The sequence below is a fragment of the Anolis sagrei genome, chromosome 1 (assembly GCF_037176765.1).
Source record: "Anolis sagrei isolate rAnoSag1 chromosome 1, rAnoSag1.mat, whole genome shotgun sequence".
Classification (NCBI taxonomy): Eukaryota; Metazoa; Chordata; class Lepidosauria; order Squamata; family Dactyloidae; genus Anolis; species Anolis sagrei.
The window spans coordinates 164,566,825-164,586,765 of record NC_090021.1 but is presented as its reverse complement, the minus strand read 5'-3'; the positions used below and the strand labels follow the sequence as shown (position 1 = coordinate 164,586,765).

Sequence of the window (19,941 nt, the reverse complement as noted above, 5' to 3'; positions counted from 1 at the left end):
AAGGGGGTGTCAGAGGGGTCACCAAAGACCATCAGAAAATACAGTATTTTCTGTTGGTCATGGGGGTTCTGTGTGGTACCCAGTTCTATCATTAGTGGGGTTCAGAATGCTCTTTAATTCTAAGTGAACTATAAATCCCAGAAACTACAGCTCCCAAATGTCAAGATTCTATTTCCCCCAAACTCCACCAGTGTTCACATTTGGGCATTATGAGTATCCGTGCCAAGTTTGGTCCAAATCCATCATTGTTTGAATTCACAGTGCTCTCAGGTTGTAGGTGAACTACAACTCTAAAACTTAAGGTCAATGTCCACCAAACCCTTCCAGTATTTTCTGGTGGTCATGGGAGTTCTGTGTGCCAAGTTTGGTTTGATCCAATCACTGGTGGAATTCAGAATGCACTTTGATTGTAGGTGAACTATAAATCCCAGCAACTACAACTCCCAAATGACAAAATCGATCCCACCGCCCAGCCCCACCAGTATTAAATTTTGGGTGTATCAGGTATTTGTGCCAAATTTGGTCCAGTGAATGAAAATACTTCCTGCATATCAGATATTTACAATTACAATTCACAATAGTAGCAAAATTGCAGTTATAAAGTAGCAACAAAAATAATTTTATGGTTGGGGGTCACCACAACATGAGGAACTGTATTAAGGGGTCATGGCATTAAGAAGGTTGAGAACCACTGCTCTACAGACCCACCAAGAAAATCCAACAAATGCTACGTTCAGCAAAGGACAAGAGGGATCCTCTCACTTCTGCAGGAGTCTACCATATACCATACAGCTGTGAATGAGTCTACATAGGGACCACCAAACGCAGCAGCATTGCCCAAACACAAATCAAGGAACATGAAAGCCACTGCAGACGACTCCAACCGGAGAAGTCAGCCATAGCAGAGCACCTGATGAACCAACCTGGACACAGCATTTTATTTGAGAACACAGAAATGCTGGACCACACCAACAACCACCATGTCAGACTACACAGAGAAGCCATTGAAATCCACAAGCATGTGGACAATTTCAACAGAAAGGAGGAAACCATGAACATAAACAAAATCTGGCTACCAGTATTAAAAAACTCTAAAATTATAACAGCAAAACAACACCCAAATACAGGGAAACTCCATAGAGGAAACAATCAAGGACAGCTAATCACCTCTTAACAAGATTCCCCCAGGTACTAACAAACCACACCAAAAACTGCCAGGCCATCAAATGTTAATCCAGGTGGCCAGATGAAACATTCACACCTAGCTCCAACAGAAAAAGTTTTTTCTCCCACCTGGACATTCCACAGATATATAAACCCAATTTTCCTAGTTCCAACAGACCTCACTATCTCTGAGGATGCTCAAGGTGAAAGAAAAAGTGCAAAAGCTGAGTTGCAGCTAAACATAAAAAAACCCCAAGATTATGGCAACAAGAATGATTTATCCAATCTCGATAAAATAGTGAAGAGTAGAGACATCACACTGGCAACGAAGATCCGCATAGTTAAAGCAATGGTATTCCCTGTAATCACCTACGGATATGAGAGCTGGACAATAGGGAAGGCTGAGTGAAGGAAGATAGATGCTTTTGAACTATGGTGCTGGAGGAAAGTGCTGAGAGTGCCTTGGACCGCGAGAAGATCCAACCAGTCCATACTTCAGGAAACAAAGCCTGATTGCTCATTGGAGGGAAGGATAGTAGAGACCAAGATGAAGTACTTTGGCCACATCATGAGGAGACAGGAAAGCTTAGAGAAGACAATGATGCTGGGGAAAATGGAAGGAAAAAGGAAGAGGGGCCAACCAAGGGTAAGATGGATGGATGGGATCCTTGAAGTGACTGGATTGACCTTGAAGGAGCTGGGGGTAGTGACGGCTGGCAGGGTGCTCTGGCGTGGGCTGATCCATGAGGTCACAAAGAGTCAGAAACAACTGAATGAATGAACAACAACAACACAGATGATTTAGGAACAGATGAATTATTGGATAAGGGATGCACAACCTGTACTAGAAATGCATGTTCTGTTTTTTTCTGCTTATTATTTAATATTATCTCCCCCCCCCCCCCCATTGTTTGTTTCTCATCTGAAAACATCTGTCAGTGAAGAAGATTCTCTTTTTGCCGGTTTTCCCCTTACTTCAAGGAGAAATTTCCAAACTTATACTGAAACGGAGACATCAGAAGCATAGTCGTCGTCCCCCCCCCCCCCCCCCGCCTTTTTTTAAACGCAAGTAATACTACCTTTCCTTAAACAACTGCAGTTTCCACACAGGTGAAGCAGTGCTTCCACTTGTAAGAGGCACAAATCAGCAGTCCATGTTGTTGCTTTATTCTTCTCTCACAAGGACTGGTCATTCACTGGTGAGCTGGTCCCCACTTTTTCCTTCCTCTTCCCTGAAATAATAGGCTCTTTCTCTTTTCTCGGTGACATCAGTGGAAGCTGCAGTCATATGATGACAAATCATTATAGCCCCACAACCTGTTTTATCTGTTAATTTGGTTTTACTTTCTGTTGGGAAAGTCCACTGAAGTCCAGTGGGTGTCAGGCATTGTTTTGTGTTGCATCCTATTGAATCCAGTGTTGTAACATTTTGCTGTCTGGCAAATTAAATGGTTCAAAACCAGTGCTTTGTGACAGGAATCCTAAGAATTGATGAAATTATATTGGTGATGTACTGTTGAAGGCTTTCATGGCCAGAATCACTGCGTTGTTGTAGGTTTTTTTGAGCTATATGGCTGTGTTTTAGAGGCATTCTCTCCTGACGTTTCGCCTGCATCTATGGCAAGCATCCTCAGAGATAGTGAGGTCATATTGGTGATATTGGATTTTTTCTGTTTAAGTTTTATCAGCTTACACTGCTGTTTCTGTACGTATTTTGCTCTGCAACACATAGCAAAGCAAATCAATTTGAACTTTTGAAACATTTCTTTATTATTTTTGCCCCCTGTAACCATATGCCTTGTCAAATATTGATTTTCCAGCGATTCAGACAGGGGTTTGATTGGGCTTGAGTGTGCATGGCTCAAGTCCAAACTCCAAATATGCTTCAAAATGCGTACTAGGTACTAATAGTAAGTAGCATATAGAAGAAATGATATTTCATGAACGCTTGAGCCTTCACAAAGAAAGAGCAGACTCATTATACTTTAATCATAATTCTCCAGACATCGTTTGTCTTAGTAACTGAGCTCCATGGAGTGAGCGCAAGATGAAATGTATTATAAACAAAGGTCAGTGTTATTCTGAATTTTCACCAGATGATGTAGGTGAAGTGCATCCCTGGAACAGATACAATTCAGCATACACTTTTTGTTTTAATCACTTGATATCTTTGAAACAATCTGCCATTACTTTGGGTTCATACATGCTCTCTGAACTTTTTAACAATATGCTGAAATATTTGCTGAATAAAGTGTTTAACTAGAATTCTGAACAAGGAATCTTAGGTAACATTTCCTTTTAGATTGCTATTTTGAAGTGTTCAGTTTTGGCAATGAATAAAAATAGACACAGCACAGTACTGTACAAGAGAGTCTGAAAATAACAGTGACACATGACACACTGCAAGTATTTCCTGTGGAACAGTGGCATGTTGCCTTGGAATTTGGCAGAATTATCTCTTACAGTGTGCATGGTTTATAATGTATAATCAACATAATCTTATGCATAGTGTTCTGAAGTAAATCTGTGTTCAGTAGGGTTCACTTCTTCATAGGCTAGTTGAAGATTGTACTTTAAATATTATTTTATGAATTCTGAACCATTGGCAGTTTGGCAGTGATTGATGCAAATACAAATATCCCAATAAATTAGTTGAATAAACAATAAAACAGTTTGATTTAAATTGTAGGTTAGACTGTGTACTAAAGATAACTCTGAAGTCCTCAAAGCATTGGTTCAAAATCAAATACTCATATGATGTTTAAATATAAATCACTACTATGTTGTTTTATTTTGTTAAATGTACTGACACGTCTATCACAACAGACTTATGAGCTGAATGGGAGACAACTGAAGCTATTGTACACAGTAGGAAACCTAAAGTGGTCATCCTTGTTAATTACATTAGTAGGACATTGTTAAAATGGCTTTGGTGTGGCAATTTAAGATACATATAGTTCCCTTGATTTTCCTAATACATTAAACTAACTCTTTGTGCAAAGTTTAGCATATAAGGAACTGTCTATTTCAGCTAGTGGTTGTTGTTGTGTGCTTTTCAATAATTTCCAACTTTTGACGATCCTATCGCGGGGCTTTCTGGGGCTGAGAGTATGTGACTTTCCCAAGGTTACTCAGCGGTTTTCTATGGCAAAGAAAGGAATGGAAGTCTAGTCTTTATTGTCATGCCTCAATGCTCAAACCAACACATGATTCTGGTTCCATTCCCCCCATCCCTGTATATTGTATTTAGTTTTGGAAAACTCCTTATAAGAATTAATCAGCAGTTTTTGAGATGGTGCCAACTGCAGTAGGTTTCAACATAAGCTGTCTGATGGTCCTTCCAGACAGAACCCAAACTGCTTTAAACTGGATTATATGAGTCCGCACTGTCAGATAATCTGGGGTAAACAGAAAACCTGAGATCAGATCCTGAGATGTAGGATCTGTCTACAAGGGCCCTGAGTGGTTCTTTTCCCACTTCAATGTGGTAAATGGTTGCAGATAATTTTGAATGGGCAGAAGAGTCAGTAACTCAGTTGTAGGCTCTTTTGGGCTCTCTAGTGATGTGGGGGAAGTGTGATTGGAATGTCAATGGTTAGACCCGAGGACGTCGTAATTCACTTCATTCCGGCACTTTGGATTGATACTTGTAGATAGCCATTTTTATCCGCAGGTACTGCTGCGTTTTATGGAATTTTCAAACTTTTAATATGACATTTTAATGTGAAATGGCTGTGTAAATGTTGTCATTGTTTCATATGCTTATGTATTGTGTATTTTATGTGTGCGGCACTTTGGAGTGCTTTTGTGAGCCTCCCCGAGTCCCTTTGCAGAGATGGTTGTGGGATATAAATAAAGTTTTATTATTTTATTATTATATTAAGAGCAGCTATTTCATAGTGGTAAACCCTCAAAATATAACTCTGCAAAGAGTTTTTGAGCAAAAAGGGTGTTGTTGTTTTTCCAGCAGAAAGATGTCTTCTTGTCCAACTGGGGAGTATAAGTAGAGGTTCCAAGTGTCATATTAGATCCGTCCCCAACGGCTCTGTGTTTTCGGCAAGGGCTGCATAATTCCAACCTCTGATATAGTGAAAATATTGGGCAGTAGAAAGCTGAACCAATCTGTTGTTGTTCTCAATCAATAAACTGGGTTCTTCAGCCAATTCCAGTGTTACAGATCAGTGCTTCTTAAGTTACCTGGCATGGGTTACAAACAGTTATTTTTCTCTCTGACATTACAGGGACTGAGACCACATTTGTGCCCACTGTCTGCAATTACATCTTACTTTTCTGGATGCTCTGTGGGGGCTGGCAGCTGAGGGCTTATGGAATGGCCCTAGTCCAGGGACCATAGCTTTGAGCAACACTGTTATAGTAAGCAGTTGAGGGGGTGGGGGCCAGAAACTCAGAATGTTTTATACATTGACCTTGTGAAAAATAACCAAGGAATGTAAACAATAAACATAACACACAGCCATTCCGAAAATAGCCTCCACACTTATCAAACTTTACAATATAGCTGTATTGTGTCCATAATAGTCCATTTATTACTTTATTCTGGTAATATGTTATAACCGTTTCGTGTGCCAGACTACTGCAAAGTAGTGCTGGATGCTGCATGTTTAAAATATTCCACCATGAAGGAATTTTCTGCATATAGACAATTAATGTGCCAAGTTGAACATTACTGGCTCCAAAATGTTAAAGTAAAACTCCCTTGTGTGGTTGGAATACAGTATTTGTACTGAGAATAAATACGGTATTTCACTAATGGTGAAAGATTTGAGATATTTATGCCCTATTATTAAGAAATCATAGGCTTCCTATATATGAGTCCCTCGGGCTTAGAAAGGCGGTATATAAATATGATAATAAATAAATAAATATTTTCTGGAATTGTAAACCATCCGACTTATGTGAAATAAATACTGCAATGGAAATTAAAATATTCAGAAATAATTGTATTGTCAAAGTCTTTCAAAAAGAATTATTTTCTTTCAAAATAAATTATTGGAAAGCAAGAAAATGTGTATTTAGGACAGCTTTTTTAGTATGATGGTATTGAAAAATAACCCAGAATCACCCACAGACTTGTCACAACAGCTGTCTGAAAGTAGGATTGCCAGAGAACCAGATGGTATGGGGGAGGAAAAGGACAGCATTATGCTTGACTCCTATGTCCTCTAACTTTAGAATCAGAGGATAACGCAAAGCAGAGTGGAGTCATTTGTAACATTCGTTTAAGTGCTGGCCTAATAATTTAATTTTCAAATACTATCAAGGCACATTTTAATGACTATATATTTTAAATGCCAATGATAATTAGTTGTTTTATATATTACATGTAAGCTATCTAAGTCTATTGTAGTGTTTCTCAACCTTCCTAATTCTGCGACCCCTTAATACAGTTCCTCATGTTGCTGTGACCCTCAACCATAAAATTATTTTTGTTGCTACTTCATAACTGTAGTTTTGCTACTGTTATGAATCATAATGTAAATATCTGAAATGCAGGGTGTGTTTTCATTCACTGGATGAAATTTGGCACAAATATCCAATATGCCCAAATTTGAATACTGCTGGGGTTGGGGTGGGATTGGATTTTCTATTTAGGAGTTGTAGTTGCTGGGATTTATACTTAACCTACAATCAAAGAGTATTTTGAACTTCACCAATGATGGAATTGAACCAGACTTGGCACTAGAACTCCCATGATGAACAGAAAGTCCTGGAAGGGTTTGGTGGGCATTGACCTTGAGTTGTACATCCAGAGAGCACCATGAACTCAAACAATGGTGGATCTGGACCAAACATGGCACAAATACTCAATATGCCCAAATGTGAAGACTGGTGGAGTTTGGGAAAAATAGACCTTGACAGTTGGGAATTGTAGTTGCTGGGATTTATAGTTCACCTACAATCAAAGAGCATTATGAACTCCACCAATAAAAGAATTAGGCCAAATTTCCCACACAGGACCCCCATATCTTGAAGGGACTTACTGGCACGAACCTCCCTCCAGCCTTGCACACTCTCCTTCATCCATATATGTGCACCACGCTGCCTTACGCCAAGCACGCTAGCTCTCCCCTTCCCCCTTGAAGTTTCAGAAACAACCCTCCACTTGGCTGAGAAGCTGGCCAATCACAATGGAGGAGGGCTTTTGGTGGGAGGATTCGCTGTCTGTTTCCAAAAAGGAAGAGAAGGGGATAGGCAGAGAGATCTTCAGCCTTTTCTGCCAAAGAGTTTCCTAAGACCATTTTTGATGGTCTTTGGCGACCCCTCTAAAACCCCCTTGTGACCCCCCAGGGGTGCCTGCCCCCAGGTTAAGAAACACTGATTTGTTGTTTTCTCCCCGCTCCCTAAAAACCCAAGTGAAGGAGATGTTGTTGAGGAACAAAAAGAAAATGTCAAAAAACGGTACGTGATTAGTCTTTAAAATGCCACAATGGTTTCATCTTTGTTTCCAGCAATCTAAGATGGCTTCTTTTCTAGAGTAATTCTTTTGTCATCTTTTTGATAGTACAAACTTCCCTAAATATGCAAAACTGTAAATGTCTTGTAAAAATCTCCAGAAATATAAATAATATGAAAATATGGAGTCTGTATTTATCCATATTTTTCTAACAGCATTTTTGGAGTGTTAGTACTGAGTCTATAACATAATGCCTATTGTGTATTTTGCTCATTGGATGGGCTTTTAGCTTTCATAATGGTTCAAAAGATTATAGCAAAAATAACTTGATTTATCAATAACTATTATCTTAGAACCAATAATCTTCGTTTTTGCCTTATATGTACCATTTCTAATGTTAGTTTCTCCCTGTATTTTTTTAAAATGTTCTTATTATTCCTAATTAGCGAGTGGAAACTGAGCCTTCATTTCCAGAAGTTGTGCTATGCCCTCAGTTTCTTTGCCTAATGCCAGATTGGTATTACATCAACAGACTGTTCTAACATGGATCCGGCTATAACTAAATCACATTTTATTCTTAAACTCATTTCCTTGTGATGAATTAAAATGCACTGTAGGGATATGGGTGGACCTCTTGTACATGCTTGCATATAAAGAACCCTTGTGTCTGTTATTTCCAAATTCATTGCACTGATAACTTCCAGGATTCTTCCACAAGAAGCTAGAAGAAGAGAAATAAGGGCATGGTGTCTTGCCAGCCCTCATGGTATAGTAATTTGACAGCTCCTACCTACCAATATAAACAAGCAAAGCCACATTTAAGCCATACAAACAGAATCTGAAATGTGATTCTGTGAAAAGGAATTAAGCAGGACGTGAAATCAAAACATGATGCAACATCCTATATTGTATTTTAAAAAAATCATCTGAATCTTTGGCTTGAGGACTTAGAAACATATTTTACCAACATAGCTCCATAACATCCTAAAGGCACCCAAAACACCAGCCACGCAAACAACACGTTGGAGGTCAGATATGGAACCTATTGTACCAGCTCTGTATGTGCAACAGAGAAATGTGCTTGAGCCAAACAATGTGAAACTGTGTAGCCTGTTGAGAAAATTAGTAAATGTTGAGCCTTCAGCCAATGAAGTATTGCATAGGAGTATCACTAGAGAGTGAATATTGAAACACCTCAACTGACTTCCTGCTTGTAAAATAAAGTAGAGTGAAAAACAAACCACATCCTAAATTGTGTTTCTGTTAGTTATAGAATGGGAATAGTGATGTATTCATCTTCTTACTCATGTACATAAATAAAATGTGTCCTGATCGGAAATTCTCAAGCCATTATGTTGAATACATTCATAAAGACTTGAGCTTAAAGCCACCAAATTCTGAACACCTAAGAGTCATTGTGATGCCTTTTTCTTACTACCTGAGAAAAGTCTATACCCTAAGCTCCCTTAACAACTTCATTAGTATTGAGTACAGTGAACAGGAGGTCCTGGTGTACTAAGATATCCTAGATTTCCTTTGCAGGAGAAAAAGCCTTAAGCTATACACAGATCTCAAAAGGTTGGGAAACTGTTGTTAGGGCTTCCTGTTCAAGCTCCTTTTGCCATAAGAGAGGAAGCTACTCATCACAGTCATGAAAAGACCAGAGAATAGAGATCTGTGAAGCTGCAGGCATCCAGGTTCCCTAAGAAAAGGTGTTATTTGACAAAAGAGCACAAAATTCTCAACTGAGCAGACACATCAGAAAAGTAGCAGGTACAGTGTGCAAAGACAAGAAACCAAACTGCTTTAAGCTTGATAGAGCCACTTAGTTAATCTCCTTCACTCATGGCTTTATATCCAACCATTGCCTCGAAATAACTGATTGATTGAAAAATTACATTAAAATTATCAAACTATTAATAAAATTCTCGGCTCAAGCCTGAGGTCTCTCTAGAAGCCAAGATGAGTACACTGCATTTGTAATACTTCTGACACATCATGAGAAAGCACGACACACTGGAGAAGTTAGTAAAGCTTGATAACGTAAAAGGTAAGAGGAAAAGAGGAAGACCGCATATGCACAGATTCAGATATGGAAGCCACAGATGAATCATTGCAGTTTTTCAGACCTGAGCAGGGCTAATGATGGCAGGGTGACCTGGAGATACCTCATTCTTGGGGTTGCTCTAAATTGAAGTTGACTTGGTGCCAGTTAAAAACAACAACTGTTTCTTTTGGATACACTTAAAGCAGACATGTCCAAAGTCTGGCCAGGGGGCCAATTGCAGCCCCTGTTCAAATTTCCATCGTCCCTCCCTCTCCAAGCTTCCTTCCCTTGCTCCTTGACTTTCTCCCTTCCTTCCTTCCTTTGATTGTTCTTTCCTTCCTTCTTGGGGATCAGGGTCCCAGAAGAGGCAGGCTCCTCAGAAGGAGAGAAAGAGAGAGAGCAGCCCTTTGCATCCCTTCACCCCAATTATGTAAGTGTTGCCTTACGTCACCTTGTCCTCAGGTGGTTCTGGCCTCAGGCATCTAATCCCAGGGGTCCCTTGTCTCTCTCTCACACACCCCACAATCTTTTCTTTATGGCCAGGAAGGGCAGGCCCTGGAGGCTGAGCGCCTGCTTGGCTTTCCTCCCTCCCTTCCTTCTCCACATCGCCCTCATCCCACATCGCCACCCCACATTTGCCAAAAAGGCTGACCTTTGCTGTGACTCCTGCCTTCAGAAGAAAAGGGTAGAGCCAAGCGGCAACTATGAGCCCCTCACTGCCACAATTAGAGCCCTCATGACCGATGGTCGTGCTGCCTCTGCTGAAAAATCTCCGGAGAAGGAAATTTCATCAGAGTCAGAGGCAGCATATGCCACTATCTGAAACACCAACCACAGTCCTAATTAACTTGACTCTTTCGTTAGCCAAAAGCAGGCCCACACTTCCCATTGAAAGACAGATGCAACTACATTGGTTATTGTTCTTTCATGGTCTGTTTGTTTGTTTTGCACTACAAGTAAGACATATGCGATATGCATAGGAATGGGTTCATATCTTTTTTCAAACTATAGCCTAGCCCTCCAACAATTCACAGGCAGAGGGACTATGAACTGGCCCTCGGCTTAAAAAGTTTGGACACCCCTAACTTAAAGCCTTTTGGGCAAAAGTATGATAGCTGGGACCCTATGCTGGTTGCACAATGCGGGTCTGAATTAATGAGGAACACGTGCGCAAGACAACGCAGCAAGGGAGAGATGCAGCTGCACCAGAGTCATGGCAATGTTGTTCGCCAGAAAGGGGGAGAGGAAACATTTCTATCCCGTTTACTGTCTTCATAGCTAGTAAAGAGTTTCAAATTCAGACAAACATGCATTGTATAACTCTAGGTTTCTAACCGTGAAATCCCCATTTAGACACACACAGATTACCTGTTTAATTGCAGTACAAAGATTCAAGTCCTTAAATAAAAATTTGGAGTACCTTGGAAAACACCTGAAACAAGAGCACTGAATTTGTGTGCTCAGTCAAGGAGCTTACAGTGATGTAATTTACCTTTTCATGCTTACAGCTTTTTCGGTGACAAATGTAATTAACGTTATCTTTAGGTGACATTAGTCTAAAAGCAGTCATTGGAGTTTATTGCTTAGTCTCCCAGACAGATGTTAATCTGTAAAAACAGAGCTGCTTTTCCTAATTAAAATGTTTCATGTAGGAGTAACCCTGAAGTTATTGATATGTGCAGGGCTATCATTAGATTAACTAGTCGCCTAGAGTACATACTTCAGAAGGGTGCAGTTGTGATCTTTGAAGGACAGTTTTATATCAATTCAGTTTTTTAACTCTAAAAAAGTGCCTCTGTCAATTTTGCTTTTCACAATACATACATTTGTGCTATGGAATATCATATTTTCTGCTCTTATGGCAAATTCTCTGTCTTTGTTTTTATTTATACTTCTTATATGTATTATATTTTTGAAATTCAGTGACATTTTTGCTATTAAGATAACTTACATAAAGGCAATGAGTGTTGTTCACATTTGTATCACGCGAAACGGCACTTAATTTTTAATCTTGTAATTTTATTTATTTATTTATTTATTTGATGCACTTATTAACCGCCATTCTCAGCCCTTACGGGCGACTCATGGCGGTGTACAGTACACATAAAAAGACAGTTACAAAGACCAGTATCAACAACATATAACTATACGACAAATACAAACTACATAAAAATCCGCTTCGTCTCTTAGTAGAATCATAGCCAGTCTCATCTTCCTTATACCATTCCAGTTCTCATTACCGTAATGTTGTTGCTTAGCACTTAATTAAATGCCCTCTCGAACAGCCAGGTCTTAAGGCTTTTTCGAAAGGACATGAGGGAGGGCGCCTGTCTGATGTGTGCCGGGAGAGTGTTCCACAGCCGGGGGGCCACCACCGAGAAGGCCCTCTCCCTCGTCCCCGCCAGCCGTGCCTGTGACGCAGGCGGGATCGAGAGAAGGGCCTCCCCAGACGATCTCAAGGTCCTCGTGGGCTCGTAGGCCAAAGTGAAATCATATCTGTACTATTTCTTCATATTCTTCAAACATCAATCTTTTTGAAAGATGTTTTTATATTCCTCTGATGCTGTCCTTATGCATGATCTGTATTTGCATCAATTGTTTTCTGCTTAATAGATTGTAGGACTAATTTTGCCAATTAAAGTGGAAACAAAAAATGTTGTTAAAGCCTAATAGAGTCAATATCAGAGATTCATTCGTCCAAGGAATACCCTGTCATGACATTTCCATAGAATGCCTTAGCAGTATGTTAATATCCTCAACTGAATTTTAATACCACTTGTTTTGTTTCTTTTTGTTTTTCAAGATGATGGCTGACAAGATGGCATACAGATCATAATATCAGATGAAGTACAAGCTTTAGATATGTCACATTGCATCTGAATTATCACCTGCGTCAAGTAGCTGATGCCAGAAAAAACATTGTCATAATGCCAGGGTAGATTATTATTTACACTGGTTTTAAACCAAAGCCAACTTTCAACTAAAATGAAAGACATCAACATGTGATGAAAGTTGAGGATGTGGTTTCCAAATAACTGAAGTGTGAAGCAAACCTCATGAATTTCAACCAAAGAGATTCAGAGAGCATCACTGGTAAGTTGAAATATACATTAAAAGATTAAAGAGCAGTATTGGGTCAAACAATATTTTCAAATAGTTTTTTTTTAAATTTATTACTTACTAAACTATCTCAAACTATTCCAGTGGCCTCCCTATGAGTAACAAACACTTCCGCAAGCATCCTCAGTAGTATACAAGGTGTAAGAGAAATAAATGCAGAGGTGAAAGAAGGGAAAGGTTGTACTAAAATTAATGCAACAGATGACAATTACAGTTTTATCTGTCTCAAGTTGTGTCAGTAGTATGAGGAGATGATTTCATCTTTGCAAACAAATAATGTTTTGGACTTCAAAAAGAGAGAAAGATTTATTTAGCCTGCAAGACAGCTGTTATACATTATACCTACACCTTCCATTCCTTTGGAGGACTTAAAAAAACAACAACAAAAAACACTAAAGTTATAAAGCTAAAATATTCCAAGATAATTAACATGAGAGGCAGAGATAGTGATTCCTTTACTTTCGAGCTTTAATATAAAATTATGCATGGAGTATTTCTACTTTTTAATCAGTTAATAACACTACGTAACACAATTAAAAAAAGTTTCCTGATTTGAAAGTGTTATTCCTGTGTAATTGTGTGAATTACACAGTACCATAGTTGTTCTACTCAAGAAACTTCATTTTTGTGACTTCCACAAACTGTGTTGAATTGGTCGAGACACAATGAGCTATTTATTCAAACACTATAGCAAAATGGGCTGCAGGATGTCCCGCAAAAACAAAGTTTATGCAGTTTAATAAACTTTTTCTATGTTTTTATGATAGAATCAATTAGGAAACAACATTAATAACCGAGGAACAAAAATCATGTTACTTAGTGTAATCAGTGTCACTTTAATCCATTGTTATATATTGTTCAGCAACATCTTTAGTGTAATGCTGACAGGATAGTTAATTGCCTATGATAATACTGTGACAGTTGTCTTTAGTATTTTGCTAGCCTTTGTTTCAATCAGGACCAGTTTAACTGTTATGATTGCTTTGGTGATTATATTCTACTATTTAACAGAGGAAATTTCTAGTTTTCACAACATTCATTTCCAAACAGATTTATATTTTTATCCTTGTGTCTTATCTTTTTAGATGTTAGCCCTAATGAAGACCTCCCTGAAGTAGAGCTGGTGAGCATGCTAGAAGAGCAGCTGCCCCAATACAAGTTACGTGTGGACTCACTTTATCTTTCTGATAATGATAGTTGGATCCCGTCTCCTAGTTGCCCCAGCCATGTTCCTGAAATTGTTTCTCCAGTCCTTGCTGAGGATACCTTCCGTTACATGAGTAAGTATTTCTGCTTATAGCCAAAGATACTAGTCTAAATGTCTTGCATTAACATGGCCAAAATATGCCACTGGATATACAATTGTTGGTCTGTGAATTGGAAGCATGTGCAAAGGCTTGAATATCCATTTCAGGTTTTCAGCAGTTAGGATGAGAGCCTCCTTAAATTTCCACCCAGTTCTTTCTCCTTGTTATTACCACCCCCCACTCTCCTGATAGTATTTTGTGACCCCATTTCACCTCTTGCATTATATTTCAGATAGCTTTTAAAAAGTTTTCATTAGTTCAAATAACATTTGGGCCTATTGTGTAATTTGTATAATTTGCAATAGGGTTTTTTGGAAAACTTGGCTTTGGATTTTCTGCAAAGCTTTTCTGTTGTGTAGAGACAGCAGCAAGAAAGAGAATGAAATGCAAAACAAATGGAGAGAGTTAATTTTTTTACAGATAACAGTATTCACTGTGTAATTCTGAGAATTATTACACAAAAAGAACTATTTTTTGTGAAATAGTTCTATGTAAGTATGCCTTGGATTAAAAGTTGCCGTCCTATAGTTATGATAGTGACAAGATGTAGTACTGGTTCAAAGTATTGGCATTTTAGTCAAGCAGTGGGCACTTTCATACATTTCAATCAGCCTAACTGTAGATAAACGGGGCACAATAACATGGTGTCTTAATTGCAGATGTGCCAGCATGCTGACTCCTGCTTTCTGGTTGCTTCTGCATTCAAAAGTAGTAACTAAGCAAAACCACAAATTTGAATTCAGCAAGACAGAGCAACCAGTGCTGTCTTGTTGAGGAGGAAACAAGCAAGAGCGCTAGCTAACCAAAGCCAGTTAACACACCATGCTAAGTCACGTGTTGACAGTGAGGACCAGTTTTCACCATTGCATTCCCTAAGAGCATTACAAAGCAGAAGTAACATCTTCTGCTTGCCATTTTCAGCCATGTTTTGACTGAAAATGAGATTAGATGAGAATTCTTATGAGAAAGCCAAAGCATTATGCTTGCAAGCAATTTTCAGATCAGCCTGAAACAAATTAAAATGGCAGAATTGGGGCTTTGGGGACCTGCAAAAATGCAGTTCAAGGGCCGCAGACCGTACTCTCCATCAGCCTAAACAAACCACAAACTAGAAGTCCATGGTTTGTTTAGCCACATTGTTTAGAAGCAGAGCACACAGGCAATGTATACCAGGCTGCTGCTCAACCACGCCCAGTAAACTAGAGTTCCTGTGGATTCTAGCTTTTGTGGTTTATAAGTCACATACATGTTTGTAAACAGTCTTTCTAGAACAGTGTTGCTTCCTGGGTGACAGCCCATATAAAATTGGTGGCTAAACTAGAAGTACCCAACCATCGGAGGACCTTTTCACTGATACAATGTCATGCCTCCCACCAGCAGTACTCGAGGGTCAATATTGGAAGACCCATTACACGAAGAGACTGTGCTCCTGTGACTCTGGACACATAGAAACAACCGAACATGTGCTCCTCCAGTGCCTGTTTTACAGAGATATTTGAACTAGTCTCACCTTTCCATTGCTATATAAACACCCAGGGCACTCAGGATATTTTACACCACCCCATTGCTCTCAGATACCAACTCTGTTAGAACCTATATAGTAGTTAAATTCACCAGGTGATAACTGGTACCACAAATTAGCATTCTAACTTAACAAAACATTGTAACTATAGATATATTTCATGCTCCCCCCCCCCCCCAGTTTACTAGACCTATCTCTGACTGCACCCCTCTCTCTTTATGCTCTCTCATATTCTCTGAATGCTCCTATTCCTCCCTCCAGATTATCCTTCCCCTTCCTTCTATTTTTAATTAATATTTTGTGTTTTAGCTTTTTAATATACCTCTGTATTTTAGCTTTTAACCTAGATTCTAATGATTTTAATGTATTGTGATTTTATGAGACTTTATCTCACTCTCCTTATGCTGGTCTATGACTGTAATAAAGAAAGATTAAAAAACTGGCAGCAATTCATGTTTTAGGGCTGCTTAACAGAGTGTATATAAACCAATAAAGTTCATACAATTCAGTTAGTAAACAGGTTATCCTGAGAATCAGAAAAAAAATATCTCAAAGCATGTAGCATTAAAGATTCAAACTCGGTGTGGAAAAACATAAAGGTCCCTCCTTGTTTTGATTCTTTGATGTTTTATACTTTATTGTTATGTTGTTTATTTTACTGCAATTTGTATTTTTGTATTGTAATTTGTTGTTTGGGCTTGGCTCCATGTAAGCCGCTCCGAGTCCCCATTGGGGGAGATGGTGGCGGGGTATAAATAAAGTTTATTATTATTGTTTGTGGAATTGTGTGCTTTTCCATCTTCATTATAAAGCACCAGAGGTCAAAATATTGGACCCAGGCTCTAAACAGCTGAAGAACGTGGAGGAAGAAAGACCACTGAACTTCTACAGCTCCCAGAATCTTCTGCTAACATGGCTAAGGGATATAGAAGAAGTATATTCTGAAAAAAGTAAAGAAAATAGAAGTTAACGATATCTGAGAAATGGACACCACATTATATGAAAGTCTCACAATAGAAACAGAATCTTAATAGCTTCAGTCACCAACTCAGAGAAAACAGAGGCGTGAATTAAACATTGGCATATATTTGCTATGTTAGCTCAACAAACTTGTCATCAAGTAAATAGCTCTGCATGCTGTGTGTATTCAGGTGTTGCAAGTCCTTAGAAATTATTCTTTTAGATGTTGAAAACAGCCTTGTGAAATGTTGGGTAAATTTGATAAACTGCAGCAGATACTTGTGGAGTGTGGAGACCAAGCAGTGAAAAGGATTTGCTTTCACTGAAAAGCCCATCCCATTTTATTCTTATTAGTTCTGTTAATGAAAATAATTGGAGTAAATCAATGTCTGAAGGCACTTAATCCTGTTCGATCTTGAGAGCTATGCAGAGTTAGTCCTGGTTCGTATTTGGATGAGAGACAGTCAATGAATTCCAGGTACTGTAGTCTATGTTTCAGAAGAAGAATCTGACAATTGCCTATATGGTCTAAACCAGGTATGGGCAAACTTTGGCCCTTCAGGTGTTTTTAGAATTATGTGGCTTTCCAGATATTGTACTACAGCTTTCAAATTGTGAGGGTTTCTGGAAGTTGCTGTTCCATCACATCTGGAGAGCCCTATGTTCCCTATCCCTGCTACGTCAGGATTTGTCAAATATTTGACAGTTCAGCGCTTCTTGTTTTTATGTTTCCTTCCTACATCCAAATCATTAACATCCTCTTTTTTAAAAAAATACACCCAAACTGAGCTGTTTGTTACCAGAAAAATGTGGAGCATATATTCACTGAATGAAATGGAATCTTGACTTGGAGCATTACCATATTTTAGTAAAAGGTTGTAGTCCTTTTAAAAATAGATCACCGGTACAAGACTCTTCATTTTTCTTTTTTTATCTCCTTCCTCATAACATGAAACAAAACAGTTTAGACCATATAGGCAATTTAGAAGTCGGACAAAGTTTCCTTAGATTTATATCTCATCAATATCCTGGTTTATCCTAGCTTCAAAGTTGTTATATATAAGCCAAAAGCATGCAATTCACAACTGCATCAGTCAGCAATCAAAACATAGTACTGTAATGTTGCCTCACCCATTTTATTACTCTGTTACTTGGAAAAACCTCTGTTGGATCCATACCTCAGTAAACATTAGAGATTGTGGCACTGCAACATTCTCAACCACAGAACAAAACAGAAAAAGCCAAGCCATGCAACAGTGCTGCTCCGGCATATTTCTGAATGCTGTATATCAGCTAGAACTTTGACATGGCACTAGATAATAGGGATATCAACCAAAATGAAGAGCTACTTACAGCATTCACTCTACAAGGTGAGTGAGCACATAAAAATCACTGACTCCATTGTAACTTGATTGTGGATCTTCCAGAATTTATATTAGGGAACATTAGTAATTCTGTGTGGTTGTAGTTGGCAATTCAAATTTTGTTCCTTCTGAGCCACTGTCTGCTCTACAAATTGGGAAATCTGTACCAATTCAAATCTGTTCTGTCTTCAACTCTTAAACTGGTCTTGGCAAGATCTCTCTCTGCCGTAGCTTTTCAGGATCAAGGGTTGTGCTGAACAAAATTTCACTAACTGGATTTCTCCACATCGATTTCCTCTCTCACCTTCAGATTTCTGCAAATCTGCTCTGGGGTCAACTAGAAGAGTATGGGAAGTGATTTTGTGACTTGCACAGGAGAAGGAAAATATGAAATTGCTCCTGTTCCTTCTTTCCACCTGAGCACCAGGTTCACATAATGGAAACCTCCATTGGATCTGACTGACTTCTTGAATGCAATCTATACAGTCTGGTTGGAAGGCAGAATCCTAGTTAGGTTCAGCAAGTGGCTTAGACTTACTTGCCCAAGGGGATTTTTTTTTCAGTTGGATTTTATGTCTTATCGTTTTATGTAATGCTTTCAAAACAGAATGATACTGGTTAACATTAGAAGATTTTTGTGAGAGAATTACGTGAAGGTAGTGCGCCTGAAGTGCTTCTGGTAACATTAAAAACACTAGAGGGCTGCTGTTAAATGGTGCCATAGGTTCAGAGCTCAGTACCACTAAACAGAATGGGAAGTGAAGTGAAGTGAAGAAGTGAACTAAACAGATCCCATTGTTACCCCCCCCTTTAATTATCTGCATAATTTCTTTATAGGTTTAAGCAACTTTTAAAAAATATTCAATTACTTTTTATATCCTTGTTTTGTTCTCTGTTCAAAAAAGTGTAAGTAGTCAGTTTATACTGACTATTTTTAAGTTGTCTATTGACTGTTCTGTGCAGCACAAAGTCGAATTGTGCTCCGATTGCATTTTAAACCCCTCAATGACACTCTGTCAAGTCCTTTGCCAGTTTGAGCCTGCCAGCTGCTGTCTGCCCATTACAAATGGGTAACAGAAAAATAAATGCTCCTGTGTCCTCCCCCCTTTTTTCTATCTAGCTAAATAGCAGATAATGAAAATATTCAGAAATGGCGTGAGATCCATGATAGGAAGGAATGCTGTGATGTTTGTCTTGTGTTTGTGAAACATGGATACTTCTGTGCTGGAGTTTCAGTATAGCAATGTGGGGGAGAGGGAAAAAACATGGGAAATATTCAACAGATGGCATATTGACTTTTAACAATGCAATAATGTTGACATAGTTACACATTTACTTACAGCAGTATAATTCTATTTCTTTGTTGTTATTTTAATGTATGCCATATGCTAAGTATTTTGAAAATCAGCTTGCCTTAAGCATCTATACCAGGAAGCTACAGTTCAAAGGTTGCAAATGCTTTTCAGGGGATTTTTTATTTGCCCCAGCCTTTGAAACACCTTCAACTATGGATCCCCCCCCCCCCCCACACACACACACACACAATAAATCAAAATAGCCAAAAATGAAAATCAGAAGTTGCTTTAGATTTCAGGGGTCTTGGTGAGAGGGGTGTGTGTGGAGAAACAACTCACTACAGAAGTGTAAAGCTAAAAATAGACTTCTACATCAGCCTGAATTACCCAACTTTGATTTATAAATTGCATGGCAGATGGCTTCTTAAAATGATCCTTATAAATCTTTTCCAGATAATTTTGTAGTCTAAAAGTTTTTAGAATGCCAATCCTAGACTATGATATACCTGTATTTACTCGAGTATAACGCTCTGTCGATTGTAATGTGCACCTTAGTTTTGAAGATAAGAATTGCAAAAAAAAAAAGAAAAAAGATTTGATGTCAAATGTAATGCACATGATTCTAATGCGCCATCGAATCTAATGACTAATTCACTTTTTGATGTATTATTTAGCCAAAAAAGGTGAGCATTAGATTTAAGTAAATGTGGTAATTCATTGCTGTTGTGTGCCTTCAAATTGATTTCT

The 19,941-nt window shown here is 38.6% G+C and overlaps 1 protein-coding gene across 4 annotated transcripts in view; it reads left to right on the top strand.

The window, feature by feature from the left end:
* TRAK2 (trafficking kinesin protein 2) overlaps positions 1 to 19,941 on the top strand; it is a 46,528-nt gene that overhangs the window by 977 nt on the left and 25,610 nt on the right. For 3 of the 4 annotated variants that reach the window (XM_067470048.1, XM_060783275.2, XM_067470046.1), the window contains exons 2-3: positions 12,430 to 12,719; positions 13,832 to 14,026. In XM_067470048.1, coding sequence (XP_067326149.1) covers positions 12,683 to 12,719; positions 13,832 to 14,026 — 232 coding nt within the window. In that variant the 5' untranslated portion in view covers positions 12,430 to 12,682. Of the gene's footprint in view, positions 1 to 9,980; positions 10,057 to 12,429; positions 12,720 to 13,831; positions 14,027 to 19,941 lie in introns of all 4 variants that reach the window. The other variant, XM_067470045.1, reaches the window with a different exon arrangement.